This window comes from Neovison vison, chromosome 6 (assembly GCF_020171115.1).
Source record: "Neovison vison isolate M4711 chromosome 6, ASM_NN_V1, whole genome shotgun sequence".
Classification (NCBI taxonomy): domain Eukaryota; kingdom Metazoa; phylum Chordata; class Mammalia; order Carnivora; family Mustelidae; genus Neogale; species Neogale vison.
In genome coordinates this window covers 113,261,828-113,283,975 of record NC_058096.1, presented here as the reverse complement: position 1 = coordinate 113,283,975, position 22,148 = coordinate 113,261,828, and the positions used below count along the sequence as shown (strand labels likewise).

Sequence of the window (22,148 nt, the reverse complement as noted above, 5' to 3'; positions counted from 1 at the left end):
AATTAATATGAAAATGAAAGAGATCCAGAAAAAGGACAAAGTTGGAAATCTCACATGTCCTGATTTCAAGGCTTACTACAGAGCTACATTAATCAAGATAATATGATTATTATCATATTAGGCACCTAGCTAGCTTAGTTAGTAGAACATACAACTCTTGATCTCAGGGTTGTAAGTTCAAGTCCCAAGTTGGGTATAGAGATTACTTAAAAATAAAATATTTTTTTTTCAATTTATTTATTTTCAGAAAAACAGTATTCATTATTTTTTCACCACACCCAGTGCTCCATGCAAGCCGTGCCCTCTATAATACCCACCACCAGGTACCCCAACCTCCCACCCCTCTGCCACTTCAAACCCCTCAGATTGTTTTTCAGAGTCCATAGTCTCTCATGGTTCACCTCCCCTTCCAATTTACCCAAATTCCCTACTCCTCTCTAACGCCCCTTGTCCTCCATGCTATTTGTTATGCTCCACAAATAAGTGAAACCATATGATAATTGACTCTCTCTGCTTGACTTATTTCACTCAGCATAATCTCTTCCAGTCCCGTCCATGTTGCTACAAAAGTTAGGTATTCATCCTTTCTGATGGAGGCATAATACTCCATAGTGTATATGGACCACATCTTCCTTATCCATTCATCCGTTGAAGGGCATCTTGGTTCTTTTCATAGTTTGGTGACTGTGGCCATTGCTGCTATAAACATTGGGGTACAGATGGCCCTTCTTTTCACGACATCTGTATCTTTGGGGTAAATACCCAGGAGTGCAATTGCAGGGTCATAGGGAAGCTCTATTTTTAATTTCTTGAGGAATCTCCACACTGTTCTCCAAAGAGGCTGCACCAACTTGCATTCCCACCAACAGTGTAAGAGGGTTCCCCTTTCTCCACATCCTCTCCAACACATGTTGTTTCCTGTTTTGTTAATTTTGGTCATTCTAACTGTGTAAGGTGATTTTTTTAAAAAAGGTAGCATGGTGGTGACATAAGGATAGACAGACTGATGAATGGAAAGGAATTGAGAGTCCAGAAATAAAACCACATATCAACGAAATGTGAGGGGACAATTAGATACCCACATTTAAAAGAATAAAGTAGGACCCATGTGGCACACCATATATAAAATTTAGTGCAAAATGTGTCAAAGTCCTATATTTTAAAGCTAAAAGCATAAAACTCTAAAAGAAAATGCAGTCGTGAGTCTTCATGACTTTGAATTAGGTAATGATTTTTAGATATACTAAAAATACACACACACAAAGAAAAAAAATAAACAAATTGCAGTTTATCCAAATAAAAACCGTGCTTCAAAGGCCATATCAAGAAAGGGAGAAGACAGCCTATAGAATGTGGAAATATATTTGTAAATTTTATACTTAATAAGGGACTGGTATCCAGAATATAAGGAACTCTTACAAGTAATAATAAAAAGAAAAATAATCCAATTTAAAAAGTTATAAAGCTATTGGAATAGACATCTCTACTTTATTTTGACAAATAAAGTCTTTCTGAACTCTTTAAAATGAAAAAATAATCCATGCACACACTTATCACAGCCTCTACTTTTGCCTTCTTCCTTCTGTCTGCTGTTTTCTTTCACTCATTTAACTGTATGTTAGGAATTCTACCAAGAAATAATGGGGTCAGAGGAGGGTCAAAATGAAATTGTTTATTTTTTTTTACTCACTGGAAAAAAAGCCCCCCAACTGTTTAATAGAGTCAGAAAGTAATTATTCAAATGTATTTGAGTCACCATATGGACTCTGATTATCTGTGCTTTTCCTGTCACTCATTATGAGAATAGTTAAGATGTAAATGGATCTTAGAGTTATCTATACATTGTAATATAATGACAGTGTCTTCATTGACAAAATAGGAATGTTATTTAGAAGTAATAACTGAGATACAGACTAAGTGATCAAGAGGATTGCTTTTGAAAATTTGAAGCAAATTATTTGTGGAGCATAACAAATAGCATGGAGGACATGGGGAGTTAGGAGAAGGGAGTTGAGGGAAATTGGAAGGGGAGGTGAACCATGAGAGACTGAAAAACAATCTGAGAGGTTTGAAATGGCCGGGGGGTGGGAGGTTGGGGTACCAGGTGGTGGGTATTATAGAGGGCACGGATTGCATGGAGCACTGTGTGTGGTGCAAAAATAATGAATATTGTTATGCTGAAAATAAATAAATTAAAAAAAAAGAAAAAGAAAATTTGAAGCAAAATGTTGTAAATTTCCTTTAAAATTTGGGATCTCTCTGATTGGAATGACCAATCACTTTCCATTTCTATGTTTTCTCAGTTGTGGACAACTGAGACATACTTTAAAAATAGTAGAGTTTAAAAACCTAATACAAATAACTTATTAAATAAGTAATGATGGTTTTGAGGTATGTTTGAATGATGGAAGGTTTTGAAACACTGTGGTATGATGAACTTTAAGGATCAACTTGCAAAGACACTGTTCTTGACTTTTTAGTCTCAGGAGAAAACAGACACTTAAGGAGGTGCAATTATTCTTTCCATTCACTTAGCTTGATATCCAAATATAAAGTCTAAAAGCATTACTGGGGAATGTGTCAGGGACACTCTGAAGTGAGGAAGTGCAAGGCATGTCGAGGAATTGAAAACCTACTGTAATTGGTGCAGAAGAACATGCGGTGGCAATGAGCCTGTGGAGGAAAAACAAGCCTGAATATCAAACTAAGTAGCTGAGACTTTATTCAGGGAATTTATTAAAGCAATGGGTTCGTGAAAAGTTGGATAATCGCATTTCTTTCACATTATCACATGCTGCCCTTTATGCATGGGGAACTGAGTCAGTTTTAGAGCTAATGCATGGAAAGTTCTCCTGATAGAGAAGTAAATGCCAAGGCCAGAGGTCATTAGCACATCTTCAGAGCCATAAAATTGGAATTGTGGATCTACTGAAAGTCTTTGACTTAAGAAGAAAGCAGTTACAATTAAAGCAAGTATTAAAGAGTGTAATTGACGGGACATTTGCCAACTTTGAATTAATTAGATTTAGCTTTAATCTCTAGAAGTGCTGGTTGCAGCAAAATGAAACCATCCTTCTTCAATGTTGTAAGACATTAATGTTCCCATTATGATTCATTTACAGATTGAGCTCTTCCCAACTCTAATCTGTCTGGTTGGTTAAAAATGAAGCGGTGGTTGCAAATAACCTGGGCTATTAGGAAGACCTCCATGGGATTCTAAATTAGTCAAGTGAAAGGCATTGCTCCCATTTCACTGTTATGAAAATGTAACCAACAAGTTCTGCATTGCCAGTTTTTGCTCTGTGCTTGCGCATGTGTCTGAGTGCGTGAACATGCATAGGAATGCGTGCTTTTAGTGAAATGGGCAGGTATGAGATGTATCGATTGGGTTCTTCCTGTAATTGACTGAGTAGCAAACCTGTCACTTCTCCAAGTAGTGAATCATGTTGACAGAATGCATTACATTTTATAAGTTTTTGTCTTTGTCCACATCATTTGTAGTTGAAGCACATTTGCCATCTTTTAAAAGTGATCTCTGTAGCATTCCAGAGCCACTGAAGTATTTATCTTGACCTGGATAGTCCAGTTTCTCTGCTAGCACGGAAGAACGTTTTTAACATGAACAAGGTCCTTTCAACCACTCTTTGCTTTGGACTCCTAACTTTGTTAACTGTAATGATTTTTTTGGAATTGGTGCATGGACAGCCATATCTTACCCAAGGTATGTACAGGTGAATCTAAAATCCTATAGATAGGTAAATAATCCCTATCTTCCTGTTTGCTTTGTCTTAATTTTTCTGACATTATTAAAATAATGCTGTAAGGCATTACTATGATGTAATCATTAAACATCCCTTCAAAAGCTGCTGTTTTAAATTAAATATAATCTGTGGTGTTGTTCTGCTCAAGTAAATTAATTTTAACCACCACTGTACTAAATTTATTTTGACCACATTGTATTATGTTTTTTTCTAATCATGGGGCACCTTTTTCTAACATCTACTCTATGACCAAAGGTAGTGAATGTATAAATAGTAACACAGTCAATTAACTAACATTTGCATATTTTTAAAGTACATTTGGGGAAAGAAAAATAATAGTTTTACCCAATAAGACTATAAATCAGTTACTTGTGAAAGAAGAACGGCTCACAGAAGAACTCATTAAGGTGGAAATTTGTGTTTGCAGAGATTTGGAAGTAATAATGCACGGGGAAATCTACACAGTATTTTCAGGAGGATGATGCTAACACCTACATTATGCATTGACTGTATTTATCATATTTCTAACATATTTATGGTACTTATGTTAAATGAAATAATGTAATCTATGACATCTACAAATATTTACCATGTAAAGTTGGAGAAAATAAGTTTCTACTTTTGTAGTATTGTAACTTGTACTGATCTTTCTTTAAAATTTTCAATGCATTTTGTAGTGGAAATAACTTCATCTGAGAATCAGTAGAGCTAAATTTAATGTTGATTCATTAGGCAAACAACCTCATTGAAACTTTTGCATAATTCTTTATGTTTGAAAAATAGTAACTTAAAATAGTGCTCTCTATTTTCCCTTCCAGCTTGAGATTTTGAGGTTACTGTCATCTAACTGACCTTCTTGATAGGCTGGAAAGAGCCTTTTGTCCTACTGGGTGGGGAACCAAATCAGAACATTATACATTTGGTTTATATAATATTGGACTGAGAAGAGGGCTCAAGTTTCTCTCCCTTTCAGAAGGAATTCAATTGTACTAGACCATGTTGCTTCAAATGCAGTTTTAAAAGCCAATGAAAAAGCAGTTCTTTTGGCAAAGAAACTAAAATTGCATAAATCCTTGTTATTTATTTACAGGGATTTTTCCATTGGAAAAAAAATTGTCCCAGAGACATAAATAGAAACTTGGGAATCAAAAAGACTAGATTTTATCCATGGCTCACATTTTGTCTTTGGCGGGTCAAAATCATTGCACTTGGTAGGCCTCTCTTGCTCTTCCTGTGAAATAATGAAAATTTCAATGTTCCTATCATAGCACAAACATGTGTGGAAAAATGAGACCGTTCGTTGAGGACTTTGCAAAATTAGAATGTTAGTGGTAAATGTACCTTCTGCACATGGGATACAGCAGAATCCAGCTCTAAAGCATTTTTTTAGATTAAAATTGCATAACACCTCTGACCCCAGAATACCACACATTGATGTCCTTCTATCACTGGCAGCGTATTGGAAAGGTTTCTCTCTGGAACTCCCTTGGATCTGTTGCCTTGTATGTAAATGGAAAAGATGAAATTACTAGTAAGGTTATTTTCTGAACTAAATTGTCTGTGATTAGAGTATGCCTCTCTCCACGCACACATTTGTCAAAGCAGCCAAACATTTGACTTATTGTGGTTTTTTGACACATTCTTCAAATAAACATTTGTCCACTGACAGAGAGTAAAGTTGGGATTACCATCTCTTACTCTGTGTTAGACAATATTCAAGACAAATGGCACGGTCTTCCAGCTTTAATTTGGTGGGGGTTACCGAAAAGCGTGGCTCCATGGGTAAACCTGACAATGAGCAAACTACCTACCACAAAAGATGGAAGAGTGACTACCATGACCCGGAAGACTATGGAAAATTTATGAATTTTTGATATCATCATTTTGGGGGGGGTTCCAGGTTTCTTTCTGGTAAAAATTTCTCATCTGTCTCCACTAAAATGCTTCAAATTTGAGCAAAAAGCAAGGAGACAACAAAATCTTTTAAGTCTATCTTAAGTAGTAATGAACCAATATTATCTGTGTATTTGCAAAAGCATTTACTCAGTCACGTCTGGGTAACTTTGCCATCCTTTGTGCTAAGGGTGCATCTACACTCAGGGAGTTTTTATTCAAACATTTCCTTTATCAAAATTAACCTTTATAATTCATTTTTTTTTAAATAACTGTAGTTTAAAGACAGAAACATAGTCAAAATATGTGTATTTTTTTCTTTTAAAACTGTAGCTGTTTTAAAACTAAAAATGAAAACTGCCGATTTCCTAACAGTGAACGGGAGAATAATGAGGCACAAAAAAGTCAGCAGTAAGAGAGAGGGGAGCAGAGGACCACAGCTTAAAGGACTGTCACGGGAACAACTTCTCAGTCCAGTATTTATTAGATACAAGATAGCAACAGAGGAGAAGAAAATAAGCAACAGAGGAGAAGAAAATAAGGCTATACAATAGCCATACGTCTAGTAGGTAAACAAGAAGGAATGTTGAGTCACAAGTTGGTCCCAAGTCTTTGAGGTAAATGAGGTAGACAAGAAGAGGAGTAAGGTATGTGGGGTCCAGGAGCACAGATTTGTAGTTGAGCAAGTGCACTTAAAGGGATTGCCTTAACAGCGGGCTTTCTCTGAGGCAGGCGAGACAAAGAAACAGGGAAGCAGGCAGTCGTTGCACCCTGAGTGGGTCTGGCATTCCCAGCTGCCCGGCTTCCATGAAGCAGGCGATGTCCCACCCTGGGTGAGCCAGGCATCCCCAGCTGCTCGGCTTCAAGGACATTTATCATCCCCTCCACCAGAGGCCTGCTGCTAGTACATGTTTTTCTCAAGGTCATCTTAGGCATGCTTGTGTGACCAGTATAACTCCTCATTAGTTGTTATATTTTAAGCAGTATATTATTCTGAGGGATGGTTACAGAAAACAAGAATAAAAAAGGTTTATTTCCTATTATATATCTTAGACAATACTTTCTTAACTTTAAGAATAAAAAATAATAATTTTTTTTTTAAGATTTTATTTATTTACTTGAGAGAGATCACAAGTAGGCAGAGAGGCCGGCAGAGAGAGAGAGGAGGAAGCAGGCTCCCCACAGAGCAGAGAGCCCGATGTGGGGCTCGATCCCAGGACCCTGGGATCATGACCTGAGCCTAAGGCAGAAGCTTTTAACCCACTGAGTCACCCAGGCGCCCCTATTTTAAAAAATTTTGAGAAAACTTTTTTCTTCAGAGAGTCCTGTAAACAGTGGTTGCCTTAAAAGGTAGTGACAAGACTTTTTGAGGACACTTATGCAAGTGTAGTTACCGCAAGCAAAAGTGGTAAAGAAAGACAAATAGGTTAATTTTCTTTTGTGAAAAATGTTCCACTTAAATATGCAGAAGTGGATTGTGAATTAAGCATATAAAATCTTCAGCTCTACTTTTCCTCCTTACTTCCTTCTTGTCTTATACTTTCTCTAGTTAAGGCAATGAAACAGTTGCTCTTATCACAGTTCTCTGACACAAGTAACCATTATCATCTGGCTATAAAATGTACCTTATGTCTTTTTCAAACAGAAACATTTTAAAGTTTATTATTTAACATTTTCATAAACAATGTAGTAACAATTATTATATTGCATGGCCACGTCTTAAACTAAACTCTCTCTGAGGGTCTTCATTTAATTAATAGTAAGCAAAATTTCCATTGGTATTTTATTAGTGTTTTAATTAATCAATAGAAAAAACCCACAATGTCACAGATAATTTCTATGTTTATGATGTAAAGAAAATTGAAGAGCTGAGCACCAATGAACTATGTTTGGTCAGTGTGGAAACAATGCTGTCACTTGCCCCAAGTCATCCATTTGCTTCCTCACCAATGCTTTTTGATTTCCTTCATTAGCCTCTCAGTTCTTTGAGTTCATCAATAAACATTTTCTAGACACAGAAAAGGCAGATGGTTTTATGGAATAATATAGTCAAGTCATGAGCCATTTCTGTAGCTAAAACCACAATACTCTCACTTCTAAACTTCAAACTTACAAATCTAGCTTCTGCTCACACTGTCAGCTTATCTGAGGAAATAGGAAGTAGAGAAAAATTATCCAAAGAAGTTCTATGATAAAGGTTTGATTTTTTAGGCCACCTCACAAAAGTTTATTTTATTTGTAATACACTAGTTATTATTTCAATTGTGCTATTTGTTCATAGCTATCTTATTGGGTCTACATGTTTTATAACTTGAGTAAAGGTAATGTCCTGATTAAAAATATTTAATAAAATAAAAATATTTACAAAAAAATGGGTGATATTTCTGTTTTTAAGGTGCTGAAAGAGTTGGGCATCTAGTCAGTGAATGGAATGGGAGGGAAACTGACAAAGATGGAAGGATGTCAATAGTAAGAAAATAGACATCATGCAACCTCTTCCACAGGGTTCCTTAGATAATTTAAATGCAATCTCCAGAGCACAAAATGGCTCATATTTTAATGTGTGTAGCTCATAAAAATCTTAAAATTAAAAAAAATATATAAAAAATATATAGATTTTTTTCTTTAAAAACATAACTTTTATGTTTTTCATATTAAATACAAGAGTAGAAAATTTCAATAATGCAGGTAAAAAATAAGAAATTTACCTGTAATTCTACTACCTAGGAATGAAGGCAGGTAAATTTTAGGATTTCACCTTTCAGACATACTCTCTGTCTCTCCTTCTCCCTCTCTCACAGTCTGTCTTTGAGTGCTCCAATTCATTCAGTGATTTTTTTTAACAGCCTGTTTTTTTTTATTACACACCTTTCTCCACATGCCTTTTAGTGATGACTATATGCATTGATAGTTACCAGTAAAATGTATTTAATTAGAAATACTTCCAGTGACACAGATAGAAAATGGGAGTTTTATTACATTGAGGTGATTATTACAGGAAATGAACTATTTCCAGATAAGGAAGACACAAATCATGAGGAACTACTGCTGGCTCTACTGAATAAACATTTTGATTTCCAAAGATCTTCCAACATTGGTGAGTCAAGAATTTATTCTGTCTACTAGAACTAGAGGGTATCATGCTTAGTGAAATAAGTCAGTTGGAGAAAGGCAACTATCATAGGATCTCCCTGATATGAGGAAGTGGAGAAGCAACATGGGGGGTTAAGGGGGTAGGAGAAGAATAAATGAAACAAGATGGGATTGGGAGGGAGACAAACCATAAGTGACTCTTAATCTCACAAAACAAATTGAGGGTTGCTGGGGGGAGGGGTGTTGGGAGAACCTGGGTGGGGTTATGGACACTGGGGAGGGTATGTGCTATGGTGAGTTCTGTGAAATGCGTAAACCTTGCAATTCACAGACCTGTAGCCCTGGGGATAAAAATATATTATATATTTATAAAAAATAAAAAAATCAAAAAATCATAAAAAAAAGAATTTATTCTGTCTTCTGATCTGTTCTTTCTAAATATTTATTTATATTAAATAAAATAATAACTACTCCCTTTTATGTTGCACTAATGGCTTAAGTGTTTTTATTATTTCATATTCATGTAAAAGCAATGGCATTATTAACAAATATTAAAATCCTATTTTCTTCAATTAGAAGGTCCTAGTGGGATCGGTAACCATGTAGTTACACCATAGTGATCTTTACTCATATTTTCATATCTATGCAACTTCTCATTGGTATAGTTTATACACACACACACACACACACACACATATATATATTCACACACACATACACAGATATATATATATATATATATATTTTTTTTTTTTACTAAATGCTTCACATCCATTCATAGGTTTCCATTAGAGATTTCACAAATTAACTGAAGTCTCATACCAGTTAAGTTAGCATATTTTGCAATCAAATTCTCCCAGTGTGAGAAATGGTTAGAGTAGAAACCATTGGGAAATTTAGTCTACACCAACTGAGATTTTTTTTTTCTTTAAAGAACAGAAGAATCTAATTTATGTATCAGAATGCTCTCCATGAAATGACAAATACTGTCAGAAACTTGGTAAGTCTAGCCTGAGAGAAAATGTGATAATATGTCAATGTGGTATACTCTCAGAAAACATCTGGTCTTCTAAAGAAAATGTCTATTCATGGGACAATGTGCTGACTACAACAATATCTTAATAAATATTTTTAAAATACAAGGTTTTAAAATTAGAAGTAAGATATTCTCTTTGAAAAAATGAAGGAAATTATACAAACGAAAAACTTATACTCAAATTGTAATGGGGGGAGTTATTATTCATATTTTAGGTGTTTATCAGTTGAATTACATAGATGCTTGTGTCCTGCTCTTTTTGCTTAAAATTGCTTTGTAGGATTTCCTCATATCAGTAAAATAGTTTATTTCTAAATAATAGCACGTGTTAGAACTATGGTCTATTTTAGAAAGCTTTGTGTTTATTACTAGAAATCAGATATTTTCTCATTACATAACTGGTTACAAGTCAATGTTATAGACATTGAGAAAGTATTTGGGTTTTATATTAGGAATGATGGGTGGTCTTAAATCATATGAAAAAAGGCTTCGCCTTCCAGATAAGATCCTAATGAGTGTCCTGAAGTGAATCAAATATTACTTGCAATGAAATTTTTCATATGAAAAATGTATCTTGCAGATAGACAACTGGCTAGCAAATTGGAAGAACTTAAGCAGGTGAGAATGTGCAATACTTACATTTCAATTTTAGTAATAATTATAAGGCATTTTCTTTGGGTACAGTTTTGAAAAATTATTAGTGCTATGCTGTTAAATTTTTTTATTCCTGCTAGAGAAAAAGTAAAGTAATTCACTAGGGGAAAAAAATAGTCAAATTACACTTAAATTAAAAAAAAAAAAGAAAAGAAAAGAAAACCAAAATGAAACTATAGCTGAAGAGATCTTGAGACGAAATGTATAGAAAATCTGGATTCTCATCCCAGCTCTTCAATTACCTAACTATAAGACATGGATAAATTAAAATTCTCTGGATTTAAATCTCATCTGTAAAATGGGAGGCTATACTTAGATTGGTGATTTTTAATAACATAGTTATTATTTTAAAAAGTGGAAATACTTTTTCCCAAATAAACTGGATGTGGTCCTAGTAAGTGAAGCACATGAAGGTGGAGCTCTTCTGCTTAAATCACCTGGTTGCAGGCCTGAAGTGTCACCTTCCTGACCTGCTCTCAGCCCTCCTGATTGGGAGCCCCTTAGCAGCCTTATTTCTCCACTGCTTGACAGGTTGGGAAGAAAATTTGAAAATCACCAGATTAAATGATTTCAAAACTTGTCTGCATACATGCATGCAAATTCATTATTATAAAAACCGTGTGGCTGTTTGGGAGAGAGAATCGTACCCCATCATTTTGAGCAGGCCGGACATGGACACCTTCAGTAGCCAGGCTGAACTCTATTTTGGTAGAGTTAGGTCTTCAGGGCATGGGCAATCAGAGAGCTTGCTAAAAATTAACATGGGTTGAATACCAGGTAAAAATCCTAAGGCCTCAAAATACCTTTCCTTTCCTTCTGGAAAGGAGAAATATTTCAGGAAATTCAAACATTTACATAACTCTTTGAAATTCCTTGAAAAGGAATGCTCATTATGGGTGACATAAAATTCAGTCCAGCAACACAGACTGTGTTTATAAGCTCCCCATTAATTAACACCTGGAGTTGACTTCCTTCACCATAAACCTGTTTTTTCCTATCTCCTGTTAAGTCATGTACCTTTCCAAGCCAGGCTCTAACTACAAGTTTCCTTGGATTTTTCTATTTAATTCTTTTTGTTTATTTTCTTAATTATTTTTCTCCTTTTCCATTCCTTTTTTCCCTCCTTTCTTACTCTCTTCTTCCATTTTTTCCATGCTTTTTCCTTTCTTTTTCTAATTATTCCTCTTTTTCAATAGAAAGCAGCATCGTTCTTATTAAATATTTATATTTTTTATATTTGATTTTTAACAGTTGGAAAAGCTAAAAGAGCAGTTCATGGAGGCAAAAGATGTTGAGATATCCTATGCTATAAATGGTCCATCTTCTTCCCATCCAAGCAAGCGAGGTAAATTTTAATTTCAAAGTTCTAAAATTGGCATCTGAAAGATTACTTTCACAATTATTACTAAGAGGGAAAAGATTAACTTGACATTTCTTAATCCTATGGTGATTATTAAGATCGAGGTTCATATTTTCTAAAAAGATGCCAATGAATATGTTCCTTTGTGAATATATCTGAGCTCTGTCATGTTTACAGAAGTGGATAGTAAGGTCACATGTAAAATAGGCCCTTATTGCTAAAAATTGTGACCTACCCTTGTTATTTTGGTTAAAGACTGGATTTGGGAGAATCATAAATAGAAGCAATCAAGTTTTAAGTCAATTCAAATTTTACAAGATCTTTATTGAAGTAAGGTGAACCTTCATTGCTCTAACACTTGGTTCAAGATTTGAATCATAACATTTAATTTTAGAAAGATTTGTCTTTTATATCCTTCTTGTTTTTTCATAACATTTCTTGGGAAATTCTTGTTTCTTGCTGAATTAGTTATATTTGAAAAAACTTTGTACATATTTCTCCATTCATATAGTGATGTGAGCCTTCCTAAGACTCCTTTTATTTATCTACATTTCTCCCCTCCTTCCAGATTTGTCTTTAACTTGTGCAGAAACCTATTTCACAATGCTAGTAAGTGGGAAGAGGATGCACTGGTATTATTTAAACACTTAGCATATACAAGACATTTTGTACTTTAATATGTCAAAATATTGTGGTTAAATACACAGGCTCTAGAGATAAACTGCCTGGGTTCAAATCAACATTGACATTTCCTACCTGTTTGAACTTGAGCAATTATAAAACATCTTGTGCCTCATTTTCTTTCCCCCCAATTGCAAATTACAATAATAATTATCTTTATGAGATTGTCGGAAAGCTTTGATAGGTAAATATAGGAAAGACATTTAGAATAACGCCTGGTATATAGTAAGTACTAAGTAAGCCTAACTTGTTTTTCATGGTTTTGATCAATACTATAATTATTATTTTATTTTCATCATAAATACCATAGGATAGCTATTACTATGCTTATTTTATAGATGAGGAAATTATATCTCAGAGAGGTGAAATTACATGCCACTACAAAGTGACTTAACCACTGCTAAGTGACTCAAAGTAAAGTGTAGTAGAAGATGAATTGAAGATGTAAAGGAGAGAAACTTCAGGATTTTTAAGGACTTTAGCTTTTATTGGGTATCATATGGAATATCATTGGAAACTTGTAGCAAAATAGAAATATGAGCTAAGTTTTAACGGAGCCACTCTGATGCTTCGTGGAGAATACACTGCAAAAGATGGGCAAAGGTAGAAGCAGAGAAACCATTAATGAGGAAAATTTAGTCATTCAGATGGTAAGTGGTAGTAGCTTGGATTAGGGTGGCAGTAGTGAATTGGTAAGAAGGGGTCTGATTCTGAATATAAGTTGAACAAAAAAATCAACAAAATTTGTTGTAGAATTGCATGTTTGTTTGTTTTTTTTTTTAAAGGAAGACATCAAAAGTGATTTCAAAGTTTTTTTTTTAACCAACTAGGAAAAGAGGGTAATTTCTATTTATTGAGTCAGAGATCGCTGGAAGAGGAGAGCGTTTGGTGTTATAGAAGCACTGGGATAGACATTTATTAGGCCTTCCCACAATTAGCATAGTTTAGGTTATCTTGTGGTATCAGTTTTAATCCAAATCTCAGAGGCTTATTTTATAATAAAGTCCAATGCATGTTGCACAGCTCACTTCTATTTTCTGGCTATATCATCTAGAAGGTTGTTATATCTTGACTGCCCCTAATATTTCCAAGACACAGGAAAGGGATAGAGGATACATCCCAGCTCTAAATTCCCTGAGTTCAGAACTCAGTTCAGTGACAGGTATCAGTTCTCCTGAAGTCTGTTGGCTAGAATTAGTCATGTGGACTGCCACCAAAATATTGGCAAGATAGGCTGAGACATTTTGGGAAGTATGTATAATACTTGGAAAGCTCTACCTGTACCACACACGGTCAATCCTTTGATCTCTCCTTAACCACATAGACTATACTCAATGCCTTCCCTTTAGAGACAATCCCAGATCTCTTTCAGTGACTGAACCCAGAAGTCAGTGAACAGGCTCTCCAGGAGGAGATACGTACCTGTCTTCATCAGCTACAGTGTGGCTTTTTCTTCTTCATTCACAGACCTATTGGCTGAAAAGACAAATCCAAAAACTGGCAGAACCAGGACAGGATAATGAGAACTGATAATCCCTTTCATAAAGGAAACCAAGAGACACACAGAATGCTATCCTCCAGCAATTCTGAAATCCCACTGGGCAAATATTATAAAGGTCTCCTACCCTGGGTTTGGAAAAAGGTGTCTTGACTGGAACCTGTATTATCTAAGAGGAGTCATTTGCTCATTGTGATGTTTCCACTGGCTGCACTGTTTGAAATTTTTGCTTTTTCATTTTTATCTCTGGACCCATCTTATGTGCTACTCGGGGATTATTCCTTTCTCCAGATGGCACAGTTTTCTCAGATCTCGTCCTACTTTTGCAAAGTTGGAGGCACAAGGTTTATTTTGTCTTTACGTGTTGAAGATATTTTTATTTTAGGATCTATGGTTTCTTTGACATTGATGTTCCTTCAAAAATTAGAAAGCTTCTCATGTACTTGCTCCATGCACACACTTTTTAAAAAAGCAATTTTAATTATTCTGCGTTCTTACCCCCAATTTAGTTGCCTTCAAAGTATCTGGAACATACCTTAAAGACTACATTATCAGTCTGATTTTTGTCCTGAGTTCTTTATTCCAACTGCTATTTATAGAGGCTCTATCACTTAGAGTGTTTTTAAATCTCATAGTGTTTGGGATCTAGAAGAAGTTAGTTCTTTCAACATTTTGAGATCTTATTTTCTGGACTCTCTTTATTCCCATTGTATTTGTTGTCAAATTGTATTTGGGGATAAATTAGGCAAACTCCATTAGCAAACTAACCTTACAATTTCAGTAATGAAGCTACTTTAAGATTTATGTTTTGATTACATGAAGCCTCGCATATGTTGGTCATTTTCCTTTACTCTGTATCTACTCTATGTGTTCCCGAGGTAGAACGGGAGAGAGATGGAGGTAAACACACTCTTAACTGGTAAAATTAGGCACATGATCTTAATTTAACTGAACAGGGTCAGGGAAGCACCTGGAAAATGTAAAAAAAAAAAAAAAAAGAAGCACAAGGATTATTTGGAGAATCATATTTCTACCACAGACATCTTGAGCTTGTCATTACCATGCATAACAGTATCTCGACAGTATAGTGGCCTCCTCACGCTTGTTTTGTAGTTTCAGTTACCTGTGCTCAGCCATGGTTCAGAAGCAAACAATCCTCTGATATGTCAGCAGCATTTTGGTCAGTAGTAGCCTGATATTATGTCATAGAGCCCGTGTTATTCACCTCACTTCATGTCATCATGTAGGCATTGTATTATCTACATCATCACCAGAAGAAGGACGATTAGAGTATAATAAGATATTTTGAGAGAAAGAGGCCACATTCACATAACTTTTATTGCAGTGTATTGTTATAATTGTTCTAGTTGATTATTAGTTATTAGTTATTGTTATTAATCTCATTGTGCCCAGTTTATAAACTGAACTTTATTGTAGTATATATGCTTAGCAAAAAACATAGTATTTATAGCATTCTGCAGTATAGAAACTGCAATACTATCTGCAGTTTCAGACATCCACTGGGGGTCTTGAAACATGTCTCCCACAGATAAGGGGGGACTTCTTTAGTGATCTGAGTAGACCATTGAATATATAAATTTGAAGTTTAAGGAAGCAGCTCATATTGGAGATAAAAATTTGACAGTTATAAGCATATCAATATTGCTTGTGATTGTGATCAAACCATCTAAGAAATAACTCTAGGTATAAAAGAGAAGACAGCCAAGGTTGAAGCCCAGGTGATTCCAAGGTTAGAGGTTGGGCAGAAGAGAGAATCAGCAAAGGAGGCTTAATAGAGTGGCTACCAAGGAAGGAAGTGACCAATAAAGAAGACTTCACAGTTTCTAGGAAGTAGTGTAAGTGTATTTAAAGCTATAATAGGCCCATTAGTTGATGACTTCAACTTTCCTTCTGAACAGCAATAAAAGATAATTAATGGCTTTGACAAGAATTGTTTGGTGGACTTTGGCTAAAGAGAACATGATAAAGCAATATTTTTATCATTTCTCTGGTACCACTGACAGTAGACACCACTTTTGAGAAATTTTGTTCTAAAGGGTATAAAAAATTAGAATATTAGCTAGAGCACTTTGAAGTCTGATCAAAGAATCTTCTTTGTTTTTAAGCAAGGAGATATTAAAATATATTTGTATGTAGTAGGAATAAAATAAATATTTGTGGTGATAAACATGAAGTAGATGCCCAGGTTAAGTCACAGAAACAACCCACCTTATATTTAAAGTGTTGTTCTATTGTGTAACTAGAAGTTGTTCTACTATGAATTCCGTTGTGTGAAGGTAAAATGGACACAGAGATCCAGCTAATGCAAAAGTAAATTATATTTACTGGGAATATTATAATTTGCTTTAATCATTTAATATATAATTGATAGACACCTGCCAAATTCACTAAGAATGGTGCTGTCTAATGTGATAAAATACAACATCTTTTCATGATAAAAACCCTTAACAATATTGGGTATTGAAGGAACATGCCTGAACTTAGTAAAAGCCATATATAACCAACCCACAGCTAATATCATATTCAATGAAGAAAAATAGAAAGGGATTTCTCTGAGTTCGGGAACATGACAAGGTTACCCACTCTCACTACTTTTATTAAGTATAGTACTGGAAGTCCCAGCTAGAGCAATTAGAAAAGACAAAGAAATAAAAGGCATCCAAATCAGGAAGGAAGAAGTAAAACTATCACTAATTGCTGATGGTATATAAAATCTGAAAAAGTCAATCAAAAACTTGTTGAAATTAATTAATGATTTCAGTGAAGTGGCAGATTAAAGAATCAGCTTACAGAAATCAGTGGCATCCCCTTATGCTAATGATGAAGCATTGGGAAAAAAAAATCCCAGTCACAATAGCATCAAAAATAATAAAATACTTAGGTAATAAAATGTTATTGAATTAGAGTTGATATACAATATTATTTTAATTTCATGTATGCAGCATTATAATACAACATTAGGAAGTGGTCACCAAAATAAATCTACCTACCATCTGTTAACATATAAAGTGTTTAAATATTTTTAACTACATTCCCTATTTTGTACATTGTATCCCCATGTCTTATTTATTTTATAACTGGAAGTTTGTACATTTTAACTCCCTTCCTCTATTTCACTCCCTCCCCTCTAACTACGCCAGATTATTCTCTGCATCTAAGGGTCTGTTTTTGTTTTCTTTTATTTATTCATTTGTTTTATTTTTTAGAGTCTACATATAAGTAAAATCATATGGTCTTTGTCTAACATTTTATTTGGCATAATCCATGTTGTCATGAATGGCAAAATTTAACTTTTAATAGATATTCCATTGTGTGTGTGTATAATAAATCTTCTTTATTTATTCATCTATTGATGGACACAGGTTGCTTCTATATCTTTGCTATTGTAAATAAGGCTACAGTCAACATAGGAATGCATGTACCTTTTCAAATTACTGCTTCCATTTTCTTCAGTTAAATACTCAGAAGTAGAATTGTTGTACCATATAGTAGTTCTATTTTTAATTTTTGAGGAACATCCATACTTTTTCAGTAGTGGCTACACCATTTTGCATTCCCACCAATAGTGTACAAAGATTCCTTTTTCTCCACACCTTTGCCAACAGTTGTTATTTATTTATTTATTTTGATAACAGCCATTCTGACAGGTATGAGGTGATATCTCATTGTGGTTTTGATTTGCATTTTTTGGATTATTAGTGATGTTGAACATCTCTTCATATGTCTGTTGGCCATTTGTATTACTTCTTTGGAGAAATGTTTACTCAGGTCCTCTGCCCATTTACTTGGGAAAAAATTTAATCAAGGAAGTGAAAGATCTGCACAAAGACAACTATAAAACTGTGCTGAAAGAAATTGAAGAAGACACAAACAAATGGGAAGAAATCTGTGCTCATGGACTGGAATAATAAATATTGTTAAAATGGCCATATTCCCCTTAGCCATCTACAGGCTCAATGCAATCCTCACCAAAATATCAAAGGCATTCTTCGCAGAAATAGAAGAAAGAATCTAAAGTTTATGTGGAATTATAAAAGATACCAAATAGCCAAAAAATATTCTGAGGATAAAAGAACAAAACCTGATTTCAAACTACACTGTAAAGTCATAGTAATAAAAACTATATGGTACTGACACAAAAATATACATATAGACCAATGAAACAGAACAGAAAGTCCAGAATTAAATCTTGGCATGTACAGTCAACTAATATTCAACAAGGGAGCCATGAACACCTCTGGGGGGAAGGATAGTTCTTTAACAAATAATGCCGGGAAAAACATGCAGTACAATGAAATTGGACCCTTATCACATCACTCACAAAAATTCACTTGAAATGGATAAAAGACTTCAACATAGACCGGATAACATAAAACTCCTAGAAGAAAATATAGATTAGTGGCTTATAAATATTGGTCTCAGTAATGATTTTTTGCACATGACACCAAAAACACAAGCAACAAAAGGAAAAATTAACAAATGGGACCACATCAAACTCAAAAGTCTCTGCACAACAAAAGAAACAATGCAATGAAATGGCAAGTTATAGAATGGAAGAAAATTTTATTTTCTTGCAAATATGGAAGAAATGGAAGAAAATTTTGTCAAATTGTATATTGGATAAGAGGTTAATATCCAAAAAATATAAAGAATACAGCTTAATAAAGAATACACCTTAATAACAACAGAAAACCCCTAAAAGCATCTAATTGAAAAATGGGCAGAACTAGATTGTTTTTTCTAAAAAGGATATCAAAATATCCAAAAAAAGAACATGAAAGATGTTCAACATCACTAATCAGCAGGGAAATGCAAATCAGTACCACAATGAAATGTCATCTCACACCTGTTAGTATGGCTATCGTCAAGAAGACAAGAGACACTGAGTGAAGTTGAGAACATGGTAAAAGGGAGCTCTTATACACTGTTGATAAGAATGTAAATTTATCCAGCTGCTATGGAAAACAATATGAGAGTTCCTCAAAAAAGTAAAAATATATGTACCATATGATCCAGCAATTTCACTTCCAGGTGGAGGTATCAATGGAAGAATGGATAAAATTTATATATATCTATTTTTTTTTCAGCCATGAGAAAGGAGGATATCCTGTCTTCTGCAACAACACGGATGACATCTGAGCCCATTATGGTAAGCAAGATAAGTCAGACTGAGAAAGACAAGAACCGTATGATATCATGTATACGTGGAATCTAAAAAGGTGAAACCCATGAAAAAATGGAGTAAAATGGTGGTAATCAGTAGATCATGGAGGCAAGGGGCTTGGATAAGATTGATGGAGTTGAAGTATACAAACTTGTAATATACAGTAAATAAGTTACAGAAATCTAATGCACAATGTAATGAAAGGGGACAATAATATTGTACTCTAATGATGTAATCTGACAGACTACTTCAATGGCAATCATATTACAGAACATAAATTTATCAAAGTAACACACTGTATACCTTAAATTTATGAAATATAATGTCAAATTTATTAAATTTTTTAAAAAGGAAGAAAAAAAGGTCTCCTTAGCTCTCACTCTGGTCTACTTACTTAGTTGTACTCCTAAGGACTTTAGTTTTTTGGATTCATAAGCTGATGTGGGATAGAAGCAGCACATTTGAAGAAACCTGGGGATGGGAGGTGAAAAATAAATGTATAGCTGTCTAACACATAGCATCCTGCTGAAAACAGGGTTACAAGAGTGAACCGGAGAGACGTCAAATGACACCAGAATGCTAGCAAGAAGTTTCCTTCACACAGACTAAATATAGAATAGATAAGCATTGAAGAATTAAGCTCTACTGGGGATATCATTCATGACACCTCCTTTCATCCAGTTCCAGAAAGTTTCCCAAACTAGATTCCATTGCATACTTAATCGAGCCGCTCATGAGTAATTTTTGGATACGTGTGCATTTCTATTTTCCTGACAGATACTCAATGATATCTGAAGGGCCAGAAAAGGTAGTGATGGTAACTTTCCAAAGCACACTATAAAAAGAAGATTGGATTAATGGGCCAGGCTCCTCAGTTTAATGTCTGAAAATAAACTCCTTTCATAGGATTTGAATATGGTGTCATTTAAAGGAAGCTGTGGCTCTTGTAGAAATGAAAAGTAGACTCTGAGTGCTGTCACAACACTGGATGTGTAGGTGGTGATGAGCTTGAGTTACAGTTTACAAAGTGAATAGAGAGGGAGGGAAACCTGGCCAGCAGACAGACTTTTACCATTTATTTCAAAGAGGATTTCAATGAGTATCTTTTTTTTTTTAAGTCTTTTTCATCAATAGTAAATCAAAAACCTGTCTCCCTGAGGTCTTAATTTTATAAACCACTTAGACTGAAGGAAATTAAAGAAATTTATAATGAGTCTATGAAGTTACTTTAAGTCAGGCAATTGGGAATAACCTACAGAAGATTTAAAATGACTCAGTCCTGCATTTGAAGATTAAAATAATGTTAGAATTGGTTCGATTTTTCTGAAGCATCATTTTTATGATCAGAATGTGAAGACTGAATGTGACAATTAAATTGCTTAAATAACAAATGACCTGCAAAGTGAACTTTAAACTCTCTCCTTATTCCTCCTCCAGTAAGTTGAAACATATTTATCACAGTTTTTACTCATGTGACTTCCTTTTTGGGATTTCAGTTACCCCAGATATAAAACAGAGGGTTGTATCTAAAAGGACAACTGTATTACGTGCATTATCTGAACTGTATTACATGCATTATCATGTAGAACAGTACTATCCAATAGAACTTTCTGTGATGAAGTGACTACTCTGTAATGCAGGGCTCATTATGGTAGTCACTGGCTACAAATTACTAATGAGTAATCTAAATGTGGCTAGTGTGATGGAGAAGGTGAATTTTCAGGTTTTATTTATAGATTCCCATGAGGCTGATAACAACTGTATTGAATGTTCCTTTTACAAAACTCTCTCATGCTGAGGCACACATAACCTATTTTATTCAAATGTAATGTTTCATCAAATATCCTCCTAATAAAGAATGTATTTTGCTTTCTTTTTTAGTGTGCTTTTGGAAATACTGTGTCTGAAGTTTTTTCCTCTGAATACAAAAAAAGAACACTAGGAAAAAAAGAGATACAACCATTCCCTACTGCTTAAGGATTATAGTTATTTTAAGCATAAAGAAACAGTGGCATTTATTCTGCCTGTTGTATACTTGAGGTTTAAGGTGTGAATAATGACAAATCAGTTCCACTTTTGCCTGGCATGGGCTATCAAATGGCCTTGTAGCGCTCAAGTTGACAGTGTTATATCTATTATTGTATGCTGTCTATAGATTCATCGTCTACATCTGATTTTGTCTGGTGATAACTATGCTATTTAATGAACAAAGTATTTTAAAAAGCATCTTGGAAAATTAAAATAAATTATATTGTCTCAATTTATGGAAAAATATGCATCATTGTCCTTTCTCTTTCTTATGATTTTGCTAGCTATTATCTCTTTTCTGTTCATTTGGACAACTGTCACTGAAACTACTACAACCAAATGAATATATTACTAGCAGGCAGTAATATATGGTTTATTGGACTCTGAGAGAAAGTAATATTAGATGTCTCAGAGATAGATATTAAGAAAACTTTCTTACAAAGCAATTTGCCTTTTCATTTCTTAATTCTCATCTTTGCCTCCACAGCATCATGAACTATTTGAGACACAGCATGTCTGGAAGAGATGACACTCATTGTGGTAAAAAATAAAACAAAGCAAAAACTCATTGGCTTTCTCTTGATTCTTTTTTTTTTTCTTCTTCTTTTTCACATCTGTGCATCAAACTGCTCGTGCTTTCATCTGCACCAGCTTATTTAATCAACTCAAGGCTGGGAGTTCAACTTCAATCTTGTCTGTTAACTGTGATAGCACAGAAACATTGCCAAAGTAACTTGAAAGAATATTAAGGGCTAGAATAGATGGTCAGATGAGCCTATACACAGTTCCTTAATACACAGTATGGGGGAAATGCAGCTTGTCTACATAATACTAATTTTGTGGTGCTTAAAGAGAAAACTATCTCATAAGAGAGGATGACCGATATTAAGTTAAAAAAACATAAAACAAACCAAGTTGAGTCATATCTCTATAGTGCTATTTATATACTTGTTAAGAGC

At 34.5% G+C, this 22,148-nt stretch overlaps 1 protein-coding gene across 1 annotated transcript; it reads left to right on the top strand.

Moving 5' to 3' along the window:
• The first annotated feature begins 3,618 nt into the window (after positions 1-3,618).
• Positions 3,619-21,068, top strand: UTS2B (urotensin 2B). Its single transcript, XM_044255142.1, has 5 exons — positions 3,619-3,721; positions 8,653-8,751; positions 10,364-10,401; positions 11,689-11,782; positions 21,043-21,068. The coding sequence occupies exons 1-5, from the start codon at positions 3,619-3,621 to the stop codon at positions 21,066-21,068; spliced, it is 360 nt and encodes a 119-aa protein (XP_044111077.1).
• The last annotated feature ends 1,080 nt before the right edge of the window (positions 21,069-22,148 follow it).

What these genes read in the sequence shown, in the direction of transcription:
- UTS2B (XM_044255142.1), top strand. Translation starts at nt 3,619, where the DNA reads ATGAACAAGGTCCTTTCAACCACTCTTTGCTTTGGACTCCTAACTTTG. An exon ending in ACAGCCATATCTTACCCAAG is followed by an intron (nt 3,722 to 8,652) that starts GTATGTACAGGT and finishes TGATTATTACAG; the next exon opens with GAAATGAACTATTTCCAGAT. An exon ending in TTCCCATCCAAGCAAGCGAG is followed by an intron (nt 11,783 to 21,042) that starts GTAAATTTTAAT and finishes TTTCTTTTTTAG; the next exon opens with TGTGCTTTTGGAAATACTGT.